We start from the raw sequence: 23,714 nt of genomic DNA on the forward strand, positions 1-23,714 counted from the left end.
TTGATATTTCTTCATTCACAAATCATATGGGATTATAATGAAACCAAGAGATTACAGAATGTCTGTGATCATTGTCTTAGTACATTTTAAAATCAAACCCTGATCACTTGTGGAAATAAAGTACATATATTTTTTGGGTTACCACTTACCAGACGCCTAAATTTTCTGATATTTTGATTAGAAATGGGTTTAAATTACTTGATTTCTTTATGCATTTTTACCGTATCTAAAAGTTGAGGCGAAAGTGTCAAGATCATCTCACAAAATATCAGGAATATCATAGGTATCTGGGACGATTCACGTCAAATGGCTGAAGTTAGGGCGCGCTTACTATCAGTCTCAATGGTATTTGAACTTTATTATAAGTAAATTCTGTATTTCAATGGCAATGCCCATCGTGAGCACTCAGTGCGCAGCGCGCTGCCACGTTTAAAAGGTTCAAATTCGCCGGACTCTAGCAAGACGCAACCTAACTAAACTGACGACCGAGTTACTTTGCTGTCTTTTGCTTTCCTGCTACGACGATACGAGCGTGAAAGAGAGCCCCGGTCGTCAGTCGGGTCGCAGTGAACCGTACATAACTGTATGTGTGTGTAAGTTGGAGCGGCGCTCGGGCGCGGGCGCCACGCCTGGCGCGGCGGCGGCGGCGGCGGCGACGGCGGTGGTGACGCCGACGCCGGCGTGGGCGGCGCCGGCCACGCCCGCGGCGGCGCGCGACTCGCCCGCGCCGGCGCCCGACCGACCCAAGGTCACTGACCCGCCCCCGACACCGATTAGCAAACCGCAAAAGGCACTGTACATTTATCTTTCCGCACCCGCTGGACGCTTGCACTGGACGACGCGCTGTCGTGATTGCTCTGTTGTAGTGATTGGTTATGCTAGCGCTATACGTTTGCCACCGGAATAGGATTGTGACTATTACTTTAATAGTCAATTAAAAAATCGGAATAATCGAAACAAGTTCTGTATAATTATTTCCAGAATTAAATTAGCCGTATATTGTTTCATATTTATCCATAATATTGCATTTTAAATTCTACAAAAAGGCAGAACCATCGTCGTCGTAATTTCATTTTTGTCGTTTATTGAATGAAATACAACGATCGAACTAGAAATATTACAATAGTATCATTGGTTTGCGCAGTGGTTCTTTATAAAATAAATCAATTTAAATACATACAGACGTTTCGGGTCCTTTACCAGCATTTGTAGTAGCGGTATTTTTTTCAAGGTCAAGATAAATTCAGTATAACAAGTAATGAAAATAAACACAAAAGTGGCAAGTCAAGTGTTAGCATAGCAGTAGCGAGGTGTTGGATAGAATTTCTCACGATCACTGTAGACTAAAAATTGACTGATAATGTGGGCTGTAATACTGGACACTTTGAATATATTATTGCATTCTTAGATTTATAGCACATTGTAGCTAGTATAATATTTGAAGCGATATTGCACCTTCAGGTATGTTTTTATTTATAATAAAGGTATATGCAGGTAACAATGTTTTTACTGAACCGTATCGAAATAAATTTGTAAATAGACGATCCAAGAAAGAAACGATGTGTCAATTTATTTGGATGTACAATTAATTACTTTGAACTATAATTATCGTTTGTTTCATGGTTCATCCAAATATATCGTCAAATTAGAACCAATACTCACTAATAACTAAGAAAATATTAAACATAAATCAACCGTACCTAAGTATTAATACGGTTCAATATGGCCATGAACTGGTTGTGGTAATTAGTCAGTTTTGGTTGTCATCTGACGATATGTTGTTTACGCGCTACAACAAGCTTTGCACATGTATTTTACGATGGCAATGTATTTATGTATACGTAAATATGCTAGGTAAGTTGTCAAATACCACCGCATGCACGCATCTCATCGCATGATTTGCTTGACATTCGCACGACCACCCTAATTCATGTATAATTAAACAAAAACACAACTAGTAATACTATAATTTTTACATTACGAATGAAGGATGTCCGCTAGCCAATTAAAGTGAACACTATTCGTGTATTATGTAAGTTGATATTGGAAATTTTACTAGTAGTTAACAGCAACAATTACTGTAAGCCATTTCAATGTCGACAATTTCCCCAGTCCTCAAAGTTCAACGCTTTGACGTCATTCTGATGTTGACTACTAAGTGTCATTTGAATGTCGACTTTATTCCCACTCCACAAGATTCAAAAGATAAATTAATGTCGTGTGTTATAATATTCACTACTAGGAGCCATCCTAACATCGACTTTATCCTTAGGACATAAGGTTCTAAATGCTTTAACGTCATTCTGATGCCTAGTAGCAGCAATTCCCAGTCTACAACCTCCAGCGGGCTCAGCACGGTTCCATTTTTATCGACTATCACTATGCCCGTCACCGCACTTACATACTTGTTAGAACGTGACAGGCATGGTGACAAATGATAAAAATGCGACCGTGCTGCTAGGGCTGCTCTTAAATGTCATAATAATATCCAAAGTGCGTATAGGAGGCGGAGGCGCCGGCGCCGGAGCCGCGGCCGCCGGCGGAGGCGGGCGCCGAGCCCGAGAAACCGCCGCCGCCGGCAGACGAGCCCAAGAATGTTGATCTCGATACTAGGTAACTACTTGTTTACTATTCAAATAGACAAAGAATTTTATTTTTTTTTAATGAAAAAATGAAAATGAAAAAAGGTTCAGATATGCCAAACAATATGTAGGTATATAAACTGTAGCAATCTATCGTATGTAAATAAAATTGTGATGTGTAATATGTAATAATAATTATTATAAATAATTAATAAGTATGAGTAGAAGGAATGATAAGTAGGTAGTTTCCATCACATGTTTTTTCGCAACTTATAAGAGAACATAGCTTCTGATTTAAAAAATCAAGGGCTTTATCCATTGATAAAAGGGTAGGTAGTTGAGATTTTCAACTGCCTACGTTGGATCCGCCCGTCCACTATCTGCAGTAAGAACAACATTTTAATCGTTACCACTGGGGACTACTGGAAAGGAAAAATCTTGCTAGGGGCGACAGGAAATCGATTAAATTCTCAGTAGCTATCATTCGTTTGTGTGTACAGAATAGCATTGCTACTGAAAGGCGGCGGCGGCGGCGGGCTGGCTCCGCCGTTCCTGTCCCTCGGCATATCCTCGGAGGAAGAAGACGACCACCTCCCGCCCGTGCCTGACCTTGACGCGCCTCAACCGCCATCTGACGACGAAGGTTTGTTTATTTGATATTGTACAGAATACAACCCTGCTGGATGTGGACGGCTGGCTCCGCCGTTCCTGTCCCTCGGCATATCCTCGGAGGAAGAAGACGACCACCTCCCGCCCGTGCCTGACCTTGACGCGCCTCAACCGCCATCTGACGACGAAGGTTTGTTTATTTGGTAATGTACAGAATACAACGGCGGACGGCTGGCTCCACCGTTTCTCAGATGATGTCCATCTCCGATGTACAGTCAGCATCAGAAGTTGTTAAGCGGGCGAGGTGTTCAAAATTACCTTGACGCGCTCTTATTCTCTTAACAATAAAGTCGATCGCGTCAAAGATCATTTTGAACACCTCGCCCGCTTAGCAGCTATTGCTGCTGACTGTACAATATTAAAATCCGCATCATCACGAACTGATGTCAGAGTTGTACATACCATCTGTTTCAATGACAGTCCTTAGTTCCCAACTTTAGTCGTTCCGCATAGTTGATTCGACTATAGTAGTTTGTGTTACAAGGGATCAAAATGATATATTTCCGTCAAGGGTGTACATTGAATCCTGAGCGTAATGAGGGATTCAAGTGTTAACGCCCAAGACGAAATAATTTTGATACCGTGTGACACATACTGCTTTTCACATCAACTATGAGGAAAATAAAAAAATCTTAGTGTTGACACAATCTGATGCTTAAACAGATTATTTAGGCTAAAAAATAATGTGCAAAAAAATGTAAAAATAGTGTGCTAGAACAGAAAAGTGTTACTTTGATCCCTCCTAGCAGGGAGAAGTGTCACTTTGATCACTCCTATAGTTCGTTTTTTTAGCATTAGAAAGAACTTGTAAGAAGGTAAGCGATTTTGACGTCTTTTAATTGAAAAACGCTTTTTAAAAATCAAAAACTATTACTTATGAAAGCAGAAGAATATAAATGATCGTATTAGATTCATAATTGTTACATATTTGCCGTAACTTATTTTTAAAATGTGTTTTTCAATTAAAAGACACATCAAGATTGTTTACCTTATTTCTAATGCTAAAAAAAACGAACTATAGCAGGGAAGAAAAAGCTCTTTTCCGAATAGGTGGTGTGAAAAATTGTTTGTCCCAGGTTCCGGCAGTGAAGACCGGGGGAGCATAGTTTCCTTCAACCAGAGCAAGGAGCCCGAGCCGGAGCCCCTCTCCACAACGCCGTCCCCATTTCTGCAAAGGGACTTCTACCTCGAATGCCTCAAGTCCACCATCGAAAAGGTTTTGCTCTTTCAATATCTTATATAAGCAACCATCGTTCACGTCAACCATAAGTTAGTATTGTTCGGTATTAAAACCTTCTCCGTTTAGTTATACTGATTTTCTACATTTAAAACATTGACATATTATAAGAATGTGACTTTTCTATTTAGATTTCCACCAAAAACATGTATTCTTTATTAATAAATAAGAAATAACGATAATTACGTGTTTAAATATACAATACATAATTACATAAGACATAATCCACTTCAAGTATCTGTATGTATAATGAAACTAGCTTTTGCCCGCGACTTCGTCCGCGTGGTGTTAGTAATTTGGGTAGCTTATTTTTGATCCAATCTGCTTTTTATCGATTCCCCGTACAAACTTCCACCGCCCTTTTCACCCCTTTAAAGAATGACTTCTGGGATAAAAACTACCCTATGTCCTTCCCCGGGACTCAAACTATTTAACAAATTTCAACTAAATCGGTTCAGCGGTTCGTGAAGAGGTAACAGACAGACAGACACACTTTCGCATTTATAATACATATAATATGGATTACTTCCATGACATAACATTTTAATAATAAATTGATTGAATGATTCAAAAGACACATACATAATGAAACGGAGTGAAATTAAAGATCATGTACATAAATATATTACTAAAGACTAATTTTGACATCATGAATTGACACCTCTTTTTAATTTCTGCTTCTACTGTAGCTTGCATTAACTGTAAAATTGTGATTAACACATTCATTGCCACCCAGCCAAACAAGACATCCGCGCCAGGCCACAAAAATTTCGTCATATTAAACTGTAGTACCACGATCCCGACTATCGGGTCGTCCGGCCTGGGAACGAAATCATAAAATACCCGATAGTCGGGTTTTCGGCACTGAATGTGTTAAGTATGTAATTTATATTGAGCACCAAAGAGTTGTTAGTTATAGTTATTTCCTTTATCATTATTTTAGAGAGCAAGAGAAGCGGAGCGCAGAAAATTTCCAGCGATGGACAAAATAGGGTCAGATATTTCATCGTCAGAGGACGAGCTGCTGACTGGCGAGGAGCCTCGGCGCTCCCCCGCCGCGCCGCCGAACCAGGATAACTTGGACGACGACCAGGTAAGTCCTTATTGCTAGTGACGTAAGGTATGTTTTTGGGTGACGCGTATAAGCTATGTCGCTAGTGAATTCAAGATTTCCTGAAGAGTTAAAGTCACCAATTTACAACAGTAGTCATTGAGGCGGATCTAATACAGAACGTGCCGCCTAAGTATTCACCTAAAGGTCGCGGAAAGCACTATTCTCGAAAAAAATCTAAAATAAGACTATTAAAACGGATTATATCGCGTACATTGAATTTATTCTACATCCCGACGATAACGATGGGTGGGATAAGATTTGCACAGTGTAGTTTTTCCTCAGTCACCCGTTGACCACGAACGCTGTAAAGGGTTCGAAACGTTGGGATGTAGAATAAATTCAATATACGCGATATAATCCGTTTTAATAGTTTTATTTCATGAGTAACTATCGCGGTAACTGAAGACAATATTAAAAATCTAAAACCTAAAAACATCACGTTATTGTTATAGATGTCGCTGTCATCGCTGTCGTCAACGGAGGCGAAGATCGAGGAGCAGGTGCCGGCGGAGGCGTACTTCTACCCCGCGGCGCCCGCGCAGCCGCAGTACTACCAGCCCCCCATGTGGCCGCCCACTGGTACCCTCCACACAATAAACTTTTTCTACTCGTCGACTGCAATGCTTGAATTAAGACTTCGTATACCAAAGTGAAATCGCATACTTATTTCACTATGAGACCCTAACTCAACTATAATATTCATTTCGATACATTTTAGTCAACTATAATGAAATTGACCAATCGAAAGCGCAGAGCAAGTACCAGGGCCTCATGAGTTACGAGAAGGTGTCGTTGACCAACCGGCCGGGGGCGCGGGGCGCGGGGTCGGGTCGCGTACGAGTATGAAGGTATCGCGGCTGCTCGCGCATCTTAGCTGTATACTTTTGTTTTTTTTACCTACATATATGATTCTTCTACTAGTTTTAAGTATTTTTTTATTGACTCGTAGAAAAAGTATTGTATACAATAGTGATATAATCAAGCTTTTCAATCTCGTACCTTACTTAGGCAACTCAGCAAGCTTCGTTGCCTAAACACGGTACTCGACTGAAAAGCTCTCCATTATATCACGATTGTATAAAATTCTATTATTGCAAAGACACAAACGAAATAGATATCAGGAGCTATAAGAGTGACGTGAGATCCGTGAAGATATTCCCACTCCAACAAATAAGTTAAAAAATAAATAAAAAACCTACTACCTAGGTGGTTTACCAAACTTTTCCTAATAACTACAAGTTACCTGATATAAAGCCAGGCGAACCTTTTTACCTTGTAGTCAACTTTCTGGGTATTTTTTCTAGTGAAATTATGACTGCCAAAGCATTTTGCCAGTAAACAGAATTAAATCTATACACCTCAGTTAAAATTTTACACACTGAAAGAACATCCGCGTGTGAGGCCGTGGAGATAGCAAGGCATATCATATCACTATTTAAAGTAACGTTGGTTGTTGACAGCCTACCCTCCTCCGGGCTATGCGGGCGACTTGCCGCTGCCGTACGGCGCGCCGTTCGCGGGCCCGCCGCTGCTGGCGCAGCCCTACCAGCCCTTCGTGGACCAACCGCCCGCACAGGTACACAGAGGCCGGTTTACCAATCAACAGGCCATTAATTAATGTCTAATTATTAATTTGAAATTAATTTATTCCATAACTTCCTTTCAGTGAATCACAAAATCGCAAATGATATTTAGAAAATTGTTGTTGGACGCCATAAAATTTTGTATTGCCATATATCGTATTGTCTTATGTATTTTTTATAAAGCATTTAATACTTATCATTATCACGAAACCCTATTTGCAACGCTTATTTTTTGTCATTATCGTCAATATCAATACATATTATAAAACAAAGTCCCCTGCCGCGTCTGTCTGTCTGTATGTTCGCGATAAACTCAAAAACTACTGAACGGATTTTCATGCGGTTTTCACTTATCAATAGAGTGATTCTTGAGGAAGGTTTAGGTGTATAATTTGTAAAGGTTTTGTGTAAATTAGTTGAACTACCCGTGCGAAGCCGGGGTGGGTCGCTAGTATGTAACAAAAGGTAACTCACGAATATATCCAAAACAGCCGTTGGCAAGCAGGAATAATTTTTTTGGCAATGCAAGTAAAAAGTGAGCAATGTACAGTCCACGTCAAAGATATATTTACAATTGAAAGTTACAAAAAAATCTTTACATTAAAATAAGTTGCCATGTAATGTGACAAGTACTTGTTTACGTGATATATTACAGTTTTATATTTTCACACAATGTGCCCAAAATATGTTTACACTATTTAATCCGTGTAGTTTGCCCCTTTTTATGACGTATGTTCGTTTACATGACAAGTTACAGAATAATATTTCCTCTTAATGTACCAAATTAAATTGCATGTAAAGATCTAGTGTAATATTTACAATCAACCATACATAAACAGTTTTATACCTCCTGCTAAATAAATATCTTTACAAACATTTGAAAGCTGCATTCTAATTTCAAATAATGACAATCGTCGAAAAGAGTACCATACTGTCAAATGGTCTGTTTGTGTCGTTCGTTTAGATGACGTCAATGCTATGTCGAGTATGTAATTCCGATGTTTACATTTAAACCATTTTCAGTATTTTTGATTTTCAGGGTTTCGTACCCAAAGGTTAAAACCGACCCAATTACTAAACCTCTACTGTCCGTTCGTCTGTCTGTCTGTCACCAGACTGCATCTATCTCACAAATAGTTAAAACTTTCAGACGATGTATTTCTGTGCCGTTAAGTTTAATAACAAATACTAAAATCAGAATAAAATAAATGTTTAAGTGGAGCTCCCATACAACAAACGTGATTTTTTGCCAATTGTACAGAACCCTTAATGGACGAATCCGACTCGCCCTTGGCCGGTTATTTTGTAAATGCATAGATACTGAAGAATTATAAGTTAACCCTTTTCGGCGCCATGTCAAACGCAAAAGCTAATATGAATATTCTTAATATTAATTAATAAAAATAAGTAAGAAGGTAAAGAAAATTATAGCAAGGAGGTTTCATAAATAAAAAGTAGGCCAGAAAGAAATAGGTGAATTATAAAGAAATTAGTAAATAAACAGGTGAATTGTGTAAATATGTTTTTGTAGCAGAATGCGTAAAAGTTTTTATGCATCATGAAACGTAAAAACAGAAATGTTGCTCTTGACGTGTATCACGTTTGACACATTAGGTGTAAATATTATTCTGTAACTTGTCATGTAAATGAACATACGTCAGGAAAAGGGGCAAACTACATGGATTAAATAGTGTAAACATATTTTGGGCACATTGTGTGAAAATATAAAACTGTAATATATCACGTAAACAAGTACTTGTCACATTACATGGCAACTTATTTTAATGTAAAGATTTTTTTGTAACTTTCAATTGTAAATATATCTTTGACGTCGACTGTACCTAAAATGTCGTTTATATTCTTCGTTGCAGCAAGAGTTAGACAACCCGTACTTCCCCACAATAAACTCCGTGATCGAGCGAGTCACCGCGGAGCTGAAGGCGATCCTGAAGAAGGACTTCAACAAGAAGATGATCGAGAGCACCGCCTTCAAGAGCTTCGAGCAGTGGTGGGACGAGCAGAGCAGGAAGACCCGCCAGGCGCCGAAGAAGGAGGACGCCGCGCAACCGTTACAAGTAAGATGATGGAATATGAGCTTTATTACAAGGTGCTTAGGTTGTTGTTTCAATATCAAGGTGAGCAAGAGCTTCGAGCAGTGGTGGGACGTGCAGAGCAGGAAGACCTGCCAGGCGCTGAAGAAAGAGGACTCCGCGCAACCGTTACAAGTAAGATGACGGACTATGAGCTTTATTACAAGGTGTTTAGGTTGTTGTTTCAATAACAAGGTGAGCAAGAGCTACGAGCAGTGGTAGGACGAGCAGAGCAGGAAGACCCGCCAGGCGCCGAAGAAGGAGGACGCCGCGCAACCGTTACAAGTAAGATGACGGAATATGAGCTTTATTACAAGGTATTTAGGTTGTTGTTTCAATGACAAGGTGAGCAAGAGCTACGAGCAGTGGTAGGACGAGCAGAGCAGGAAGACCCGCCAGGCGCCGAAGAAGGAGGACGCCGCGCAACCGTTACAAGTAAGATGACGGAATATGAGCTTTATTACAAGGTATTTAGGTTGTTGTTTCAATGACAAGGTGAGCAAGAGCTACGAGCAGTGGTAGGACGAGCAGAGCAGGAAGACCCGCCAGGCGCCGAAGAAGGAGGACGCCGCGCAACCGTTACAGGTAAGATGACGGAATATGAGCTTTATTACAAGGTATTTAGGTTGTTGTTTCAATGACAAGGTGAGCAAGAGCTTCGAGCAGTGGTGGGACGAGCAGAGCAGGAAGACCCGCCAGGCGCCGAAGAAGGAGGACGCCGCGCAACCGTTACAGGTAAGATGACGGAATATGAGCTTTATTACAAGGTATTTAGGTTGTTGTTTCAATGACAAGGTGAGCAAGAGCTTCGAGCAGTGGTGGGACGAGCAGAGCAGGAAGACCCGCCAGGCGCCGAAGAAGGAGGACGCCGCGCAACCGTTACAAGTAAGATGACGGAATACGAGCTTTATTACAAGGTGCTTAGGTTGTTGTTTCAATGACAAGGTGAGCTAGAGCGCCGAGCAGTGGGGGGACGAGCAGAGCAGGAAGACCCGCCAGGCGCCGAAGAAGGAGGACGCCGCGCAACCGTTACAAGTGAGATGACGGAATATGAGCTTTATTACAAGGTGCTTAGGTTGTTGTTTCAATAACAAGGTGAGCAAGAGCTTCGAGCAGTGGTGGGACGAGCAGAGCAGGAAGACCCGCCAGGCGCCGAAGAAGGAGGACGCCGCGCAACCGTTACAAGTAAGATGACGGACTATGAGCTTTATTACAAGGTGCTTAGGCTGTTGTTTCAATGACAAGGTGAGCTAGAGCTTCGAGCAGTGGTGGGACGAGCAGAGCAGGAAGACCCGCCAGGCGCCGAAGAAGGAGGACGCCGCGCAACCGTTACAAGTAAGATGATGGAATATGAGCTTTATTACAAGGTGCTTAGGTTGTTGTTTCAATATCAAGGTGAGCAAGAGCTTCGAGCAGTGGTGGGACGTGCAGAGCAGGAAGACCTGCCAGGCGCTGAAGAAAGAGGACTCCGCGCAACCGTTACAAGTAAGATGACGGACTATGAGCTTTATTACAAGGTGTTTAGGTTGTTGTTTCAATAACAAGGTGAGCAAGAGCTTCGAGCAGTGGTGGGACGAGCAGAGCCGGAAGACCCGCCAGACGCCGAAGAAGGAGGACGCCGCGCAAACGTTACAAGTAAGATGATGGAATATGAGCTTTATTACAAGGTATTTAGGTTGTTGTTTCAATGACAAGGTGAGCAAGAGCTTCGAGCAGTGGTGGGACGAGCAGAGCAGGAAGACCCGCCAGGCGCCGAAGAAGGAGGACGCCGCGCAACCGTTACAAGTAAGATGAGGGACTATGAGCTTTATTACAAGGTGCTTAGGTTGTTGTTTCTATAACAAGGTGAGCTAGAGCTTCGAGCAGTGGTAGGACGAGCAGAACAGGAAGGCCCGCCAGGCGCCGAAGAAGGAGGACGCCGCGCAACCGTTACAAGTAAGATGACTGAATATGAGCTTTATTACAAGGTGCTTAGGCTGTTGTTTCAATGACAAGGTGAGCTAGAGCTTCGAGCAGTGGGGGGACGAGCAGAGCAGGAAGACCCGCCAGGCGCCGAAGAAGGAGGACGCCGCGCAACCGTTACAAGTAAGATGACTGAATATGAGCTTTATTACAAGGTGCTTAGGCTGTTGTTTCAATGACAAGGTGAGCTAGAGCTTCGAGCAGTGGTGGGACGAGCAGAGCAGGAAGACCCGCCAGGCGCCGAAGAAGGAGGACGCCGCGCAACCGTTACAAATAAGAGGATAGAATATGACTCATATTGTAAAAAAATTACAACTTTTTACAGAATGTTGTACCATCGCCCATATTGTTAACTGTACATAGGTGGACCTTTTGCCTGTTGTAATAAGGTCCACCAATGTACAGTCAGCAGCAGAAGTTGCTAAGCGGGCGAGGTGTTCATAATTACCTTGACGCGCTCTTATTCTCTTAACAATAAAGTCGCGTCAAGATTATTTTGAACACCTCGCCCGCTTAGCAACTATTGCTGCTGACTGTACAGTTAGGAGTGTTGTTGTTTGTACTTAATACTTCGGATTTTTACTTGAATTAATCCTAACGACATCTCAATTTGTTTATTCGGCATTGACGTCTAACGTTCTATATTTCACGACTACTTTCAGGACATCTCAAACAAGAAGGAAGACACGCTAGACTCGATAAAGTCCCTCATGGAGTCGCGCGACATCGCGCTGGAGCTGGGCGGGTACACGGCGGGCATAGGGCTCGGGCTGCGCGCCGCCATACCCAAGATGCCCAGCTTCCGGCGCAAGCGGAAGATACCCTCACCCGTCGTCATGGACGAGGACTCTAACAAGAGGTTGAGCGATCAGGTAAACCAATTACAGTCAGGGAATATGAGTCATTATTGACGACCGGTCTGGCCTAGTGGGTAGTGACCCTGCCTGTGAAGCCGATGGACCTGGGTTCGAATCCCGGTAAGGGCATTTATTTGTGTGATGAACACAAATATTTGTTCCTGAGTCATGGGTGTTTTCTATGTATATAAGTATGTATTTATCTATATAAGTATGTATGTATATCGTCGCCTAGCACCCATGGTACAAGCTTTTCTTAGTTTGTGGCTGGGTTGATCTGAGATGTCCCTTGATATATATTTATTTATTTTTGCTTAGACCTAAGATACACTTGTAATTTTTACTTACGTAAGTAGGGACACAGCTATACTACAGAATGAGAGATAAATATTGTTATCTCATTCTAACAAATAGCTTTGTCCTTACTTACGTAAGTAAAACAAGTGTATCTCACGACGAATATATCTTAGATTTTGATCACTTCATTTCATGAAAACATTGCCACATCATGAAATGATCAATTCTAAGTTCTGGCCACGACGTAATATCCATTTTGAATGGTTTTTCTTCGATCAGAATACCTAATATTAAACCATAACTTGGCATAGGAGTATGTTGTTACCACGAAGTACATGTACAGGAGGAGATGGTGCAGAACTCGGACGAGGAGAAGGAACTGCCCGCGAGCCCTAGAACGCGCACGCAGGGCTCGTACCTGTCGCGCCATCGCCGGCAGTCTAGCAGCTCGTCCAGGTTATTACGTTATTTACCTGCTAGTTACCGCGGGGACCTGCCCCAACAGATCAGCAATATGCACCTACTAGACACATTACATATCGCCGCTATACTTACTCAACCTCGTATCTGCAACACTCAATTGATGACAAATACACCCGTATTCCGAATGAGAGAAAAGCGACATTTCCATCAAATGATTGTTGCAGATATGAGGTTGAGTAAGTATAGCGACGATATAGCTCCTATCCGACAACGAGCAACCGGCCGCCCGTATTTCTAGCGAGGACCGATTGACTCACACAAGTCATATAAATTAAAAAAAAAACCTGCTAGTTACCGACCACGATAAGTTTGCACATACATAGCACTAGCAATGCATATAGGTATATTCCACAGGAGGCGTATTTGACGTAGCACTAGACATGGAAACTTAGCGTGGTCTGACTCTGCGAACAAGATCTAAACACGTTTCATTGTTAGATTAATAATATGTAGTACAATGATTGTTGCAGATGTGAGGTTGAGTAAGTATAGCGACGATATAGCTCCTATCCGACAAAGAGCAACCGGCCGCCCGTATTTCTAGCGAGGACCGATTGACTCACTCACAGAAGAATATAAATGATCGTATTAGATTCATAATTGTTACATATTTGCCGTAACTTATTTTTAAAATGTGTTTTTCAATTAAAAGACACATCAAGATTGTTTACCTTTTTTTATGCTAAAAAAAACGAACTATATAGATGTGCTATACGCGTGCGTCGGTGAGAGACAAAACATACGCAATGCGACACTATGATTGGTCGAATTTATTTGTTGCCCACCATAATCCATACTAAATTTAAGATGGGGAATATAGTGAACCGGCCAGCGAAAGAAAAGTCTTCTAGAAATCGATTTTCGCTCATGTCGTCTCGGATATGGGTGAATATGGTATCGATGCATTCAGTGTAACGCCTTGAACCCAAATATATGAGATGTCATGAACAAAAACTAACCTAAAGCTTTGGATTCCTCCGAAAACGGTGCCGTCATATGACGGCCGTCATATAGCGGCAGCAAAAGACGGCCGTCTTTACGGTGGCGACATGTGGAAAGTACCACGGCGTCATAACACACCGTCATCCACCAAGGTCAAAGCGGCAAATTTGAAAAATGTAGGCACGATGGGATAACGTCCCATAGAAAATTTTAATTTCGCGCCTTTTCGTACTGACAAGATTTGCTTGATCATCTATAATTTACTTGGAGGATGAAATATCATCAGAAGAGGAAAATAATCGTAGTACGGAATCATTTATTCAAATCTCGTGTCATTTATTCAAAATGGCGTCACCGCTATCTAATAAAACGTTCACGAAACTATCGACAAGGTCATGACGGCCGTCATCTTACGTTACGTTGACAATCAACGTAACGTAACGCCGTCTAGGAAACCGCGCCATCTTGTTTACATAGACAACGTTCTAGTGACGTCAGTCAACGCTATATAGCGGCCGTAATATGACGGCACCGTTTTCGGAGGAATCCAAAGCTTAAAGCCTGAAAAAACGGCCTACTAATAACAAAAATGTGAGACTGTGACAAGGACAAATAATAATAGCGCTTTCGCTGCTACTTCTACTGAAAGATACATAAGACTATCCCGTTCGGTAATTTCCCCCCACCCCTCATGCCTGAGGGCCTACCGCGAACCACGTTCGACGTGTTACCTCCCTGTCACACTTACGTACGAATTTACAAGTGCGACAGAGAGGCAACACTTCGAACGTGGTTCGCGGTAGGCGCTCTGATCCAGTTATACTAGATTGATGGTTTCACAGATCGTCGTCGTCGTCTTCGTCGCGGTCATCAACCTCGTCGGCGTCGGAAGCGGAGCCGGAGCCTAAGGGGCCCGCGCCGCGCCTCTACTCCGACAGCGACGACGACTCGGACCTCGACGAGGCGGAGGTCAACGTGAGTGTTACCAACTGCATGTGCAAGTTCTGGAAGGTTACCGACAAGTTGGAACAGTTCTCGAAAGTTCCTTTTTTTTATAAGATATAAACTTAGAATAATTCGTCGCAGACGTTTCTGCTTGTTAAAAATTAAAACTTTATAAGATATAAACAAAATGTTGCTCATTCGGACTCTTTCCGACGGCACATCAGTAGTGTTACCTAATGAAAGCGGATTAATAATTAGAACAGGGGTGGGGGTCACCAATTAGTTTCTTCAGGGGTACGGTTTTTAAAATAATAAGACCATCGCGGTCCGTTTGTAATTGAGTTTGAAAAGTGAAAAAAGAAATAAGTGAAAAAATAATATAGGTCCGCCATTTGGTGATCCCTGAATTCGAAGTTTACGCAACTGGTACATAAGGAGGGTGCTTAAAACATATGCTTGCAATTTTTTCTTTCCTTTTTTTTCCTTATTCTTTGAATTGCTTAATTTCTGTAACTATTACTTTCATTACCTTCTATTAGATTAGTCCTTAGTTCTTTACTTTACCTTCACTTTACGAATTTCGATTCCGGCCACCACGTGACAGGCATAGCCTAGTGTGGGGGCCACTGGACATTATGTATTATTAATAAGGTTTTTCTTTTAATAAATATTATTCTTATTCTTATTCATCTTCGAAGTGTTGTGCTGGCGACCTTATTATATCCCGATGTTTGTCCAGTTCAAGGTAGTGTCGAACAAGGAGCGGCTGCGCAGGGTGTATTCCTCGTCGTCGGACAGCGAGGAAGAGAAGCAGAGGAGACGAGGTAATTTATTCTTTGTTTTGTTATGACTTATGACCATAGTTCTTCGAATCTACTCTGTATTTTTGAAACTCAACGCCCCAGAAGTCTTTTGGTAAAAAAGGCAACTTTTTTTAATTTTTTGTTAAAAGTTCGAAACCTCTAAAAATATAGCGCAAGTTCGTCAGAAAGACGTCCAACTAAAATAAGTGATTGAAGTGCACCTATATTAAACATTACAATGTCGTTTTGCGTTTTACAAATATTTATTTTAACGAGTTTCTGATATTTCGGTACAGTTCCACAATTATATATGGTAAATACCTCATTATGATGTAAATGACAATGCTATTTCGAAACGGTAGTTATGTAGGTATTTTGTAGTCGATTTGTTGAGATAATGTAAAGAAATTTCGTCAAAAATATGCCCAAAGAATGTAGGCGGTTGAAACACCCGTTATATTATTAAGCTTCGAAATAAATTAAAAGTGGAAAAATTCACTGTCTTGGGTGGGACTTGAACCCACGACCACTGGATCACTAGTACAGTGCTCTGCCATCTGAGCTACCAAGACCGTACCCAATTTAGCGAATATTTCCACCATATATGAGCCCTAGGGAGGCTTTATTTCGAAGCTTAATAGTATCGTTCGCAGACGTTTCTGCTTAATACAAAATTAACCCGTTATATTGACGCTACGTATGTGTGTGTAGAGAAAACGCCCATCCCCGACGTGCAAGCGGACGACGAGCGGCTCGGGTCGCCCATCCTGTCGCCGGAGGAAGAGCCTCGGGACACGCTGCTCGACCGCGTCTACTCCGACTCCGAGGAGGAGCGCGAGTACCAGGTACACATACACAAGTGTTCCCTTCATACTAGTCTGTCGAGAGGGACATCAATCACTTCGAATTTAACTACCTACTAGTAGTTCGCCCCGAACTGAGAACTCGCGGTTCGCCAAAAATATCAATTGAATGCAGTCGTCAAAGGATCGAAAACCGCGTAAGATTTATTGCAAGGTCTGTGGAGCCCTTAACTGTTACTGTATCTGTGGTAAGCCGAAATATTTCCTGTCAAATGTCAAATACCTATATTAATGTTTATTTTATTTTATTTTTATCTTGATAATTATTTCAAAATGGTAAATTTAAAAACGATATTATAAAAGTGTAAGCCGAGCACTTTCATTTGATACCAAACTCGACCATACTTTCTTGCAAATAAAATGACCAGAATTGCAAGACACTTCACAAACAGCTTTTTGGCCTTCTAAGCTCTTCTAGCTCAATAACCCCTTGATCGAGCCTGCTCATAATTTAATGACTAAAATATAATGCCCTCAACTACACGTTTACCCAATTTCATTTAATTTAGAACAAATTTACTTAAGTTATTGTGTATCAAACTATCTTCTGACAGTTCAGCTTAAAAACATCGAAATGCCGGGACGTGCCGCTAGCCAGCCGCGTGTTCAAAGTTGAATGTAAGAACTTCGCTTCGCTTCGCTCGCTCGTTCGATAAAATAAAACACTAACTACCTATAAACTTACCTACCTATAAACCAATTATAAAAAGAACACCCCATCCAACAAATCTGACTGCGGCATGGACCCCATGACACTTCAATCACTGTGATCATTATATATTAACACATTCAGTGCAAAAAAACCCGACTATCGTGCATTTTATGATTTCATTCCTAGGCCGGACGACCCGATAGTCGGGATCGTGGTACTACAGATTTATATGACGAAATTGTTGTGGCCTGGTACGGATGTCTTGTTTGGCTGGGTTTGCATATGTTAATAGCACAGAATAAGTAATAGTATTTCATTTATGAATCTGAGTTCTACTCTCGATGCGATGATGGAACTTTCAAAATGCCGCTTTCAAAGTGCAATAGTTAAACGTAGTCTTTGAAAATAAAATCGAAGAAATATAGATTTGAAAACAAAAATGTTACTCTACTGCTGTGGTTACACATTGATCTCACACGAATGTGACTCACATAGTCCAAACGGCACCATCTTGTAAAACTACACAGAATGCATCTTAACACATTGATTGCCACCCAGCCAAACAAGACATCCGCGCCAGGCCACAAAAATTTCCTCATATAAAGCTGTAGTGCCACGATCCCGACTATCGGGTCGTCCGGCCTGGGAACGAAATCATAAAATACCCGATATTCCCGATAGTCAGGTTTTCGGCACTCAATGTGTTAATGAAATACTAACTTATGTATTCCGGTCACATTCCATTAAATATGTTTGCTCATCTGATGAGGACAGCAGTCGCCCAACTGCGATATATGCGACTCTGTCGATTATGTACATCACTTCCTAATGGAATGTGTCCGGACTCGAGACAAGAGGGCGCAACTATTTCAAGGTAGGGATTATACAGTAACGGATATTGGGGTTTTCCAATCTATATTGGCGGAACCCCTGTCAAAAAGTGCGATATTTGTGTACAGTTTTTTTGATGTTTTTGTTTAGTACTTGTTGAAATTCTTTGTTATAGAGGCCCAAAGGAGCCGACATGTCTTTTTGATAAAGGCTTCTTTTAAATAAGTAGATAAAAAAAAACTTATGTATGTTATTTGTAGGAGAAGCGACGGCGGAACACGGAGTACATGGAGGAGATCGAGCGCGAGTTCCTGGAGGAGCAGCGGCAGAAGATGGAGACGGACCAACGGCCGCCGGACAAGCCGCCCGACACCAGGTCGGTACGGTTTAGCTCGGCGACATTGGCTGTTACCTAATACAAGACAATTGGGTTAACCTAACCCTACTTTAACCCTCAAAGAAAATGCGATTATAGTTTGTCAAAGGACTCTCACATTTCAAACATACAGAGAATCATAGTATCTTTGTCTTAAACTACTTAGTACTAGCACCCAAAAGAAAAGGATGAGTATAGTTTTCCTGGTTCTTACTGACTGACAAATTGGTTTAACCAACTATATCTTAGCTCCGAATTGTCCAATAGGTATGTTTGAAGAGGAGTCGCTACCGCTTTATACGAGGTTGGAGGAGGCTGATATATCCTAAAGCTTTGGATTCCTCCGAAAACGGTGCCGTCATATGACGGCCGTCATATAGCGGCCGCAAAAGACGGCCGTCTTTACGGTGGCGGCATGTGGAAAGTACCACGGCGTCATAACACACCGTCATCCACCAAGGTCAAAGCGGCAAATTTGAAAAATGTAGGCGCGATGGGATAACGTCCCATAGAAAATTTGAATTTCGCGCCTTTTCCTACTGACAAGATTTGCTTGATCATCTATAATTTACTTGGAGGATGAAATATCATCAGAAGAGGAAAATAATCGTAGTACGGAATCACTTATTCAAATCTCGTGTCATTTATTCCAAAATGGCGTCACCGCTATCTAATAAAACGTTCACGAAACTATCGACACCGTCATGACGGCCGTCATCTTACGTTACGTTGGCAATCAACGTAACGTAACGCCGTCTAGGAAACCGCGCCATCTTGTTTACATAGACAACGTTCTAGTGACGTCAGTCAACGCTATATAGCGGCCGTAATATGACGGCACCGTTTTCGGAGGAATCCAAAGCTTTAGATTTAAACGTTAGGTATGATTCTCTTTGGACGGGTCGTATAAGAGTTACGGATTCAAGGGAAAATTTTTGTATACATTTTTAACTGTCTGTATAAAACGAAACGTCGCATTAAAATAAAATATGCTTTTTTCTATAAAATTTGACAGCAAACCCGAAAGCAAATCCGAAGACCGCAGCAGCCCAATCAAGAACCACCGCAAGAGCCCAGAAAAGAAACAGGAGGTCGAGGACGGCGAGATCACGTCCGAGGAGGAGAACCTCCAGGCGCGGCGCAAGCGGGAGCGCAGCGAGAGAAAGGGAAAGAAGATGGAGAAGCGAGAGCGGGGGAAGGGGGACAGAGTCGAGAGGGTGGAGAGGGTGGAGAGGCTGTCCGTCAGCGACAGCAACACAGAGTCCGCGGTCAGCGTCAACGGGGTTAAAGAGGTATTTACTTTTTATAGTGTGTCAAAGGACGGTCTTATTTCAAACATAGACAGAGAGAAACATACTATCTTTGTCTTATAATAGTACTAGCACCCAAAAGAAAAGGATGAGTTTTTTATGTTCCTATTTACTGACAAATTGGTTTGACCAACTATAAATTGTTATGAATTTTGATTTCAAGACTAAAGATCGGTTTTCCTAGGATAGCGGTGCCGTCATATAGCGGCCGTCTCCGTACTAAATAATACGGCTAAATATGGATGTCGTAGTATTTGTATGGAGACGGCCGTTATATGACGGTACCGCTTTTGGAGGAAACCAAAGTATAAGGGTCGGTTGCACCAAACTGTTTATCATCGTTTAAGAGTTCGGTAAATTTTATTGTATGGAAAGTTTTATAGTAAACCGCCGCGGCGCGCCGGGTAACGTTGATCAGTCTGTCAAGTGCGGATGGTGCAACTGGCACTAAAAAGAATCAAATTCACATCACAGAAATATGAATATAAGCATAGAGAAAAAAATACATTGAGTGCTCACTCCACACATCAGTTTTAGTACCAAAAAGACTATTAGCATCTAGCATAGAGTAGCGGAACTATCAGTACTGCTACTTGACAATAGATGTAACACCGACCGGAAAGTCTCTATCTATTGTCAAGTAGCAGTACTGATAGTTCCGCTACTCGATGCTAGATGTAGACACAGAAATTAATAGTCTGAACTGATGTATGGAGTGACCACTACTCTTGTCTTACTATATTTCTCTATGCTAAAACTGATGTATGGAGTGAGCAATCTATGTATTTTTTTCTCTATGTCCTATGATATAAGTGAAGTGGTTTGACAGCTAGGCGCATGTCTGATAAAAATTATTAGAAAGCACGATCGCATTGTTATTTGATGCGTTAATTGCAGGCACTGTCATCACCATCGTCGTCCCCGGTGTCGCAAGCGTCGCAGGCGTCGCAAGCGTCACAGGTGGCGCTCGACCACTCGTACTGCCGCCCGCCGCCCGACCTCGAGCACACCAACCATCTGCAGCATGACCACGGTCAGTGCCCATTATTACTTAGTTTTGTGGTGTCTTTTAGGGCCATCCCAGCGTCTTTTGAGCATCGGCTTTTAGTCAGCGCTATGGAATTCCTTGCCGGCGTCTATATTTCCCAGCTCATATAACCCGGCAACCTTCAAATCAAGGGTGAACAGGCACCTCGGAAGAACTTTTTGATTTGGTGCCATCGTCTCGTTTTTATCACCGCACCTCCCGCCAAAGGAGCAAAGTTCATCCCCACTTATTAGATACATGGCACACCAAGAATAAGCGGGCATCCCGCTCGTTTCTTCCCAGAACGTGCAGAATGTGGAATGACTTGCCTCCTGAGGTATTTCCTTTGCGCTACGACATGGGATTCTTCAAGAAGCGGGTATTTAGGGTTCTCAAGGGTCGGCAACGCTTAAGTGGCTCCTGTGATGTTGCTTATGTCCATGGGCGACGATGACCGCTTCCCATCAGGCGGCTCGTCTGCTCGTTTGCTGACTATTACATAAAAGAAAAAACCTTCTGGGCAGGCTCGCTCCATCGTAGGCCACGTCTTCGCCTCGGCTAGTCTGTGGCCATGAAAATTGGCGTCGCTCCGCAGTAGCAGCCATAGAGTTGACTAGACGCCGACGCACGGGAGACGCTAGTGTGGGGTGGCTCTTACAAACGTTTCTGCTTAATACAAAAAATTACTAAGGTCTCTTTTTCACATACAGAGATGAATACCTCATCTTTGTTGTACTGTAAACGTAAACATCGCAGACCAAAAGTTTTGGTAAAAAAAACCGTAATAGTTAAGACCTAGGATAAATTATATCGCCGTTAAGTAGGTATTGATTTTAGATTCGGCCCTTTTACGGCCCGCTACTAACAATTTTATGAAAATATGACGTCTATAATGGCATGTCTTCACTTTGTTCTGTTCAAATCGGTGCAAAGTTAGCTTAAACGAAATCTACTAGTTAATAACATGCAATTGTAGGAATACTGTAATGTAACAAAGTGCTGGTGGTACAGGTTACACGTGGATGGCGGAGCCTGCGGTGTCGCCGCCGCTCGACGCGACCAAACCCAAGAAGGAGACCAAGAGGCCCTACAAGAGGAAACACGAGACCAAGAAGCTAGCCGAAATACAAAACAAGTTAGTACCTTATACTTTTTTTACATTACTTTTAACACATTAACAAATTGTTATACATTTTGGGCCTATATACGTCCCACTGCTGGGCACAGGCCTCCTCTCATGCGCGAGAGGGCTTGGGCTATAGTCTCCACGCTAGCCCAATGCGGATTGGGGACTTCACACCACCACCACATTTAAAAAAAATCTGCATAAAAAAGATGATGTTATTTTTACCCTACAATATAGATTGTGTTGTGCCCTAAAAAGGGTAAAAAAAATTGCCAACCTGAATTTCCACTTACGAATTTTGAGATCCTCATCCACAAATTTCGTTCAGCAAATTTCACTCTTCCATTTTCTCTGGGTCGCATAGAATCTCAACATTTATCATTATTTCAGGCTGGATACTCTCGATGAGGTCTCGCACGCGGTGGTGTCGGACGTGACGTTCAAGCCGCGCGACATCATGGCGGAGATGCAGGTCATGTACGAGTTCCTGACGCGCGGCATCGACCGCGAGGACGTGCAGTACCTCAAGCGGGCCTACGAGGTATGTGTGCGAGCGGGACACAACTTGGACTACGACAAAGCCATAACATCACACATACACCTTGTGTAAAGCTTTGGATTCCTCCGAAAACGGTGCTGTCATATGACGGCCGTCATATAGCGGCCGCAAAAGACGGCCGTCTTTACGGTGGCGACATGTGGAAAGTACCACGGCGTCATAACACACCGTCATCCACCAAGGTCAAAGCGGCAAATTTGAAAAATGTAGACGCGATGGGATAACGTCCCATAGAAAATTTGAATTTCGCGCCTTTTCCTACTGACAAGATTTGCTTGATCATCTATAATTTACTTGGAGGATGAAATATCATCAGAAGAGGAAAATAATCGTAGTACGGAATCATTTATTCAAATCTCGTGTCATTTATTTAAAATGGCGTCACCGCTATCTAATAAAACGTTCACGAAACTATCGACACCGTCATGACGGCCGTCATCTTACGTTACGTTGACAATCAACGTAACGTAACGCCGTCTAGGAAACCGCGCCATCTTGTTTACATAGACAACGTTCTAGTGACGTCAGTCAACGCTATATAGCGGCCGTAATATGACGGCACCGTTTTCGGAGGAATCCAAAGCTTAAGGCCTGAGTGGACGCTCGAGTTGGGCGTGCAGCGGGGCGGGGCGTGCGGCGTGCATGTTAAACAGATGCAAAAGTAGAAGCGGCCTTAGTGCACGCTGCTCAAATCACTTGTGAGCCCGACGCCACGCTGCAAGCCCCGCCGAACGCTCCGCTTCGAGCGTCCACTCAGGCCTTCCACTCGCTAAATCCTATTTAATAACCATTACAATACACAATATTTAAAACATTCGCTTTTTGAACACATATTAACTCACATTTATAGACCTGTGTCGAAACGTCGGTAAATAAAGGCAATAAAATAAATTCGCGATAGGACCCGTCTATAAATGTGAGGTTATATTACAATACACAATTACAATTGTCACTGTTAACACTACCCAATGAACAACAAACACTCGAAAAGATTACTGTAGTTTGTCAAAGATCATATTATCTTTGTCTTACACTAGTCCTAGCACCCAAAAGAAAAGGATAAGTATAGTTTTCCTGACAAATTGTCGTATAAATGATTCGTGTAATTTATTTTTGTTAAGGCGCTGCTGGCCGAGGACGCGCAGGGCTACTGGCTGAACGACACGCACTGGGTGGACCACCCGCCCACCGACGTGTGCTACAGCCCGCCCAAGAAGAAGTCCAAGCGGCACAACAACATCTACGAGGACCTGCAGGTAGCTTGTTAAACTTCCAGTGTGTTCACAGAGGGAACATGACTACTAGAAACTATATGAGATATAAACAAAATGATGAAATGCGACATTCTCCATCGTTTTTACGTAACGTAATATTAGTTTGTATAGCTAGAATATCATTTCGCAATG

General features: G+C 42.3%; 1 protein-coding gene across 1 annotated transcript in view; it reads left to right on the forward strand.

The window, feature by feature from the left end:
• Positions 1–23,714, forward strand: part of LOC134657156 (histone-lysine N-methyltransferase SETD1-like) — a 33,779-nt gene that overhangs the window by 6,844 nt on the left and 3,221 nt on the right. Inside the window, exons 9-29 of the mRNA XM_063512707.1 lie at positions 599–894; positions 1,485–1,494; positions 2,504–2,613; positions 3,083–3,225; positions 3,274–3,381; positions 4,328–4,467; positions 5,432–5,581; positions 6,055–6,181; positions 7,063–7,178; positions 9,057–9,260; positions 11,900–12,109; positions 12,735–12,847; positions 14,659–14,791; positions 15,501–15,585; positions 16,276–16,409; positions 18,171–18,286; positions 19,302–19,578; positions 20,494–20,629; positions 21,635–21,758; positions 22,140–22,290; positions 23,430–23,564. Coding sequence (XP_063368777.1) covers positions 599–894; positions 1,485–1,494; positions 2,504–2,613; positions 3,083–3,225; positions 3,274–3,381; positions 4,328–4,467; positions 5,432–5,581; positions 6,055–6,181; positions 7,063–7,178; positions 9,057–9,260; positions 11,900–12,109; positions 12,735–12,847; positions 14,659–14,791; positions 15,501–15,585; positions 16,276–16,409; positions 18,171–18,286; positions 19,302–19,578; positions 20,494–20,629; positions 21,635–21,758; positions 22,140–22,290; positions 23,430–23,564 — 3,018 coding nt within the window. The remainder of the gene's footprint in view (positions 1–598; positions 895–1,484; positions 1,495–2,503; positions 2,614–3,082; positions 3,226–3,273; positions 3,382–4,327; positions 4,468–5,431; positions 5,582–6,054; positions 6,182–7,062; positions 7,179–9,056; positions 9,261–11,899; positions 12,110–12,734; positions 12,848–14,658; positions 14,792–15,500; positions 15,586–16,275; positions 16,410–18,170; positions 18,287–19,301; positions 19,579–20,493; positions 20,630–21,634; positions 21,759–22,139; positions 22,291–23,429; positions 23,565–23,714) is intronic.

Source organism: Cydia amplana, chromosome 19 (genome assembly GCF_948474715.1).
Source record: "Cydia amplana chromosome 19, ilCydAmpl1.1, whole genome shotgun sequence".
NCBI classification, from domain to species: Eukaryota; Metazoa; Arthropoda; class Insecta; order Lepidoptera; family Tortricidae; genus Cydia; species Cydia amplana.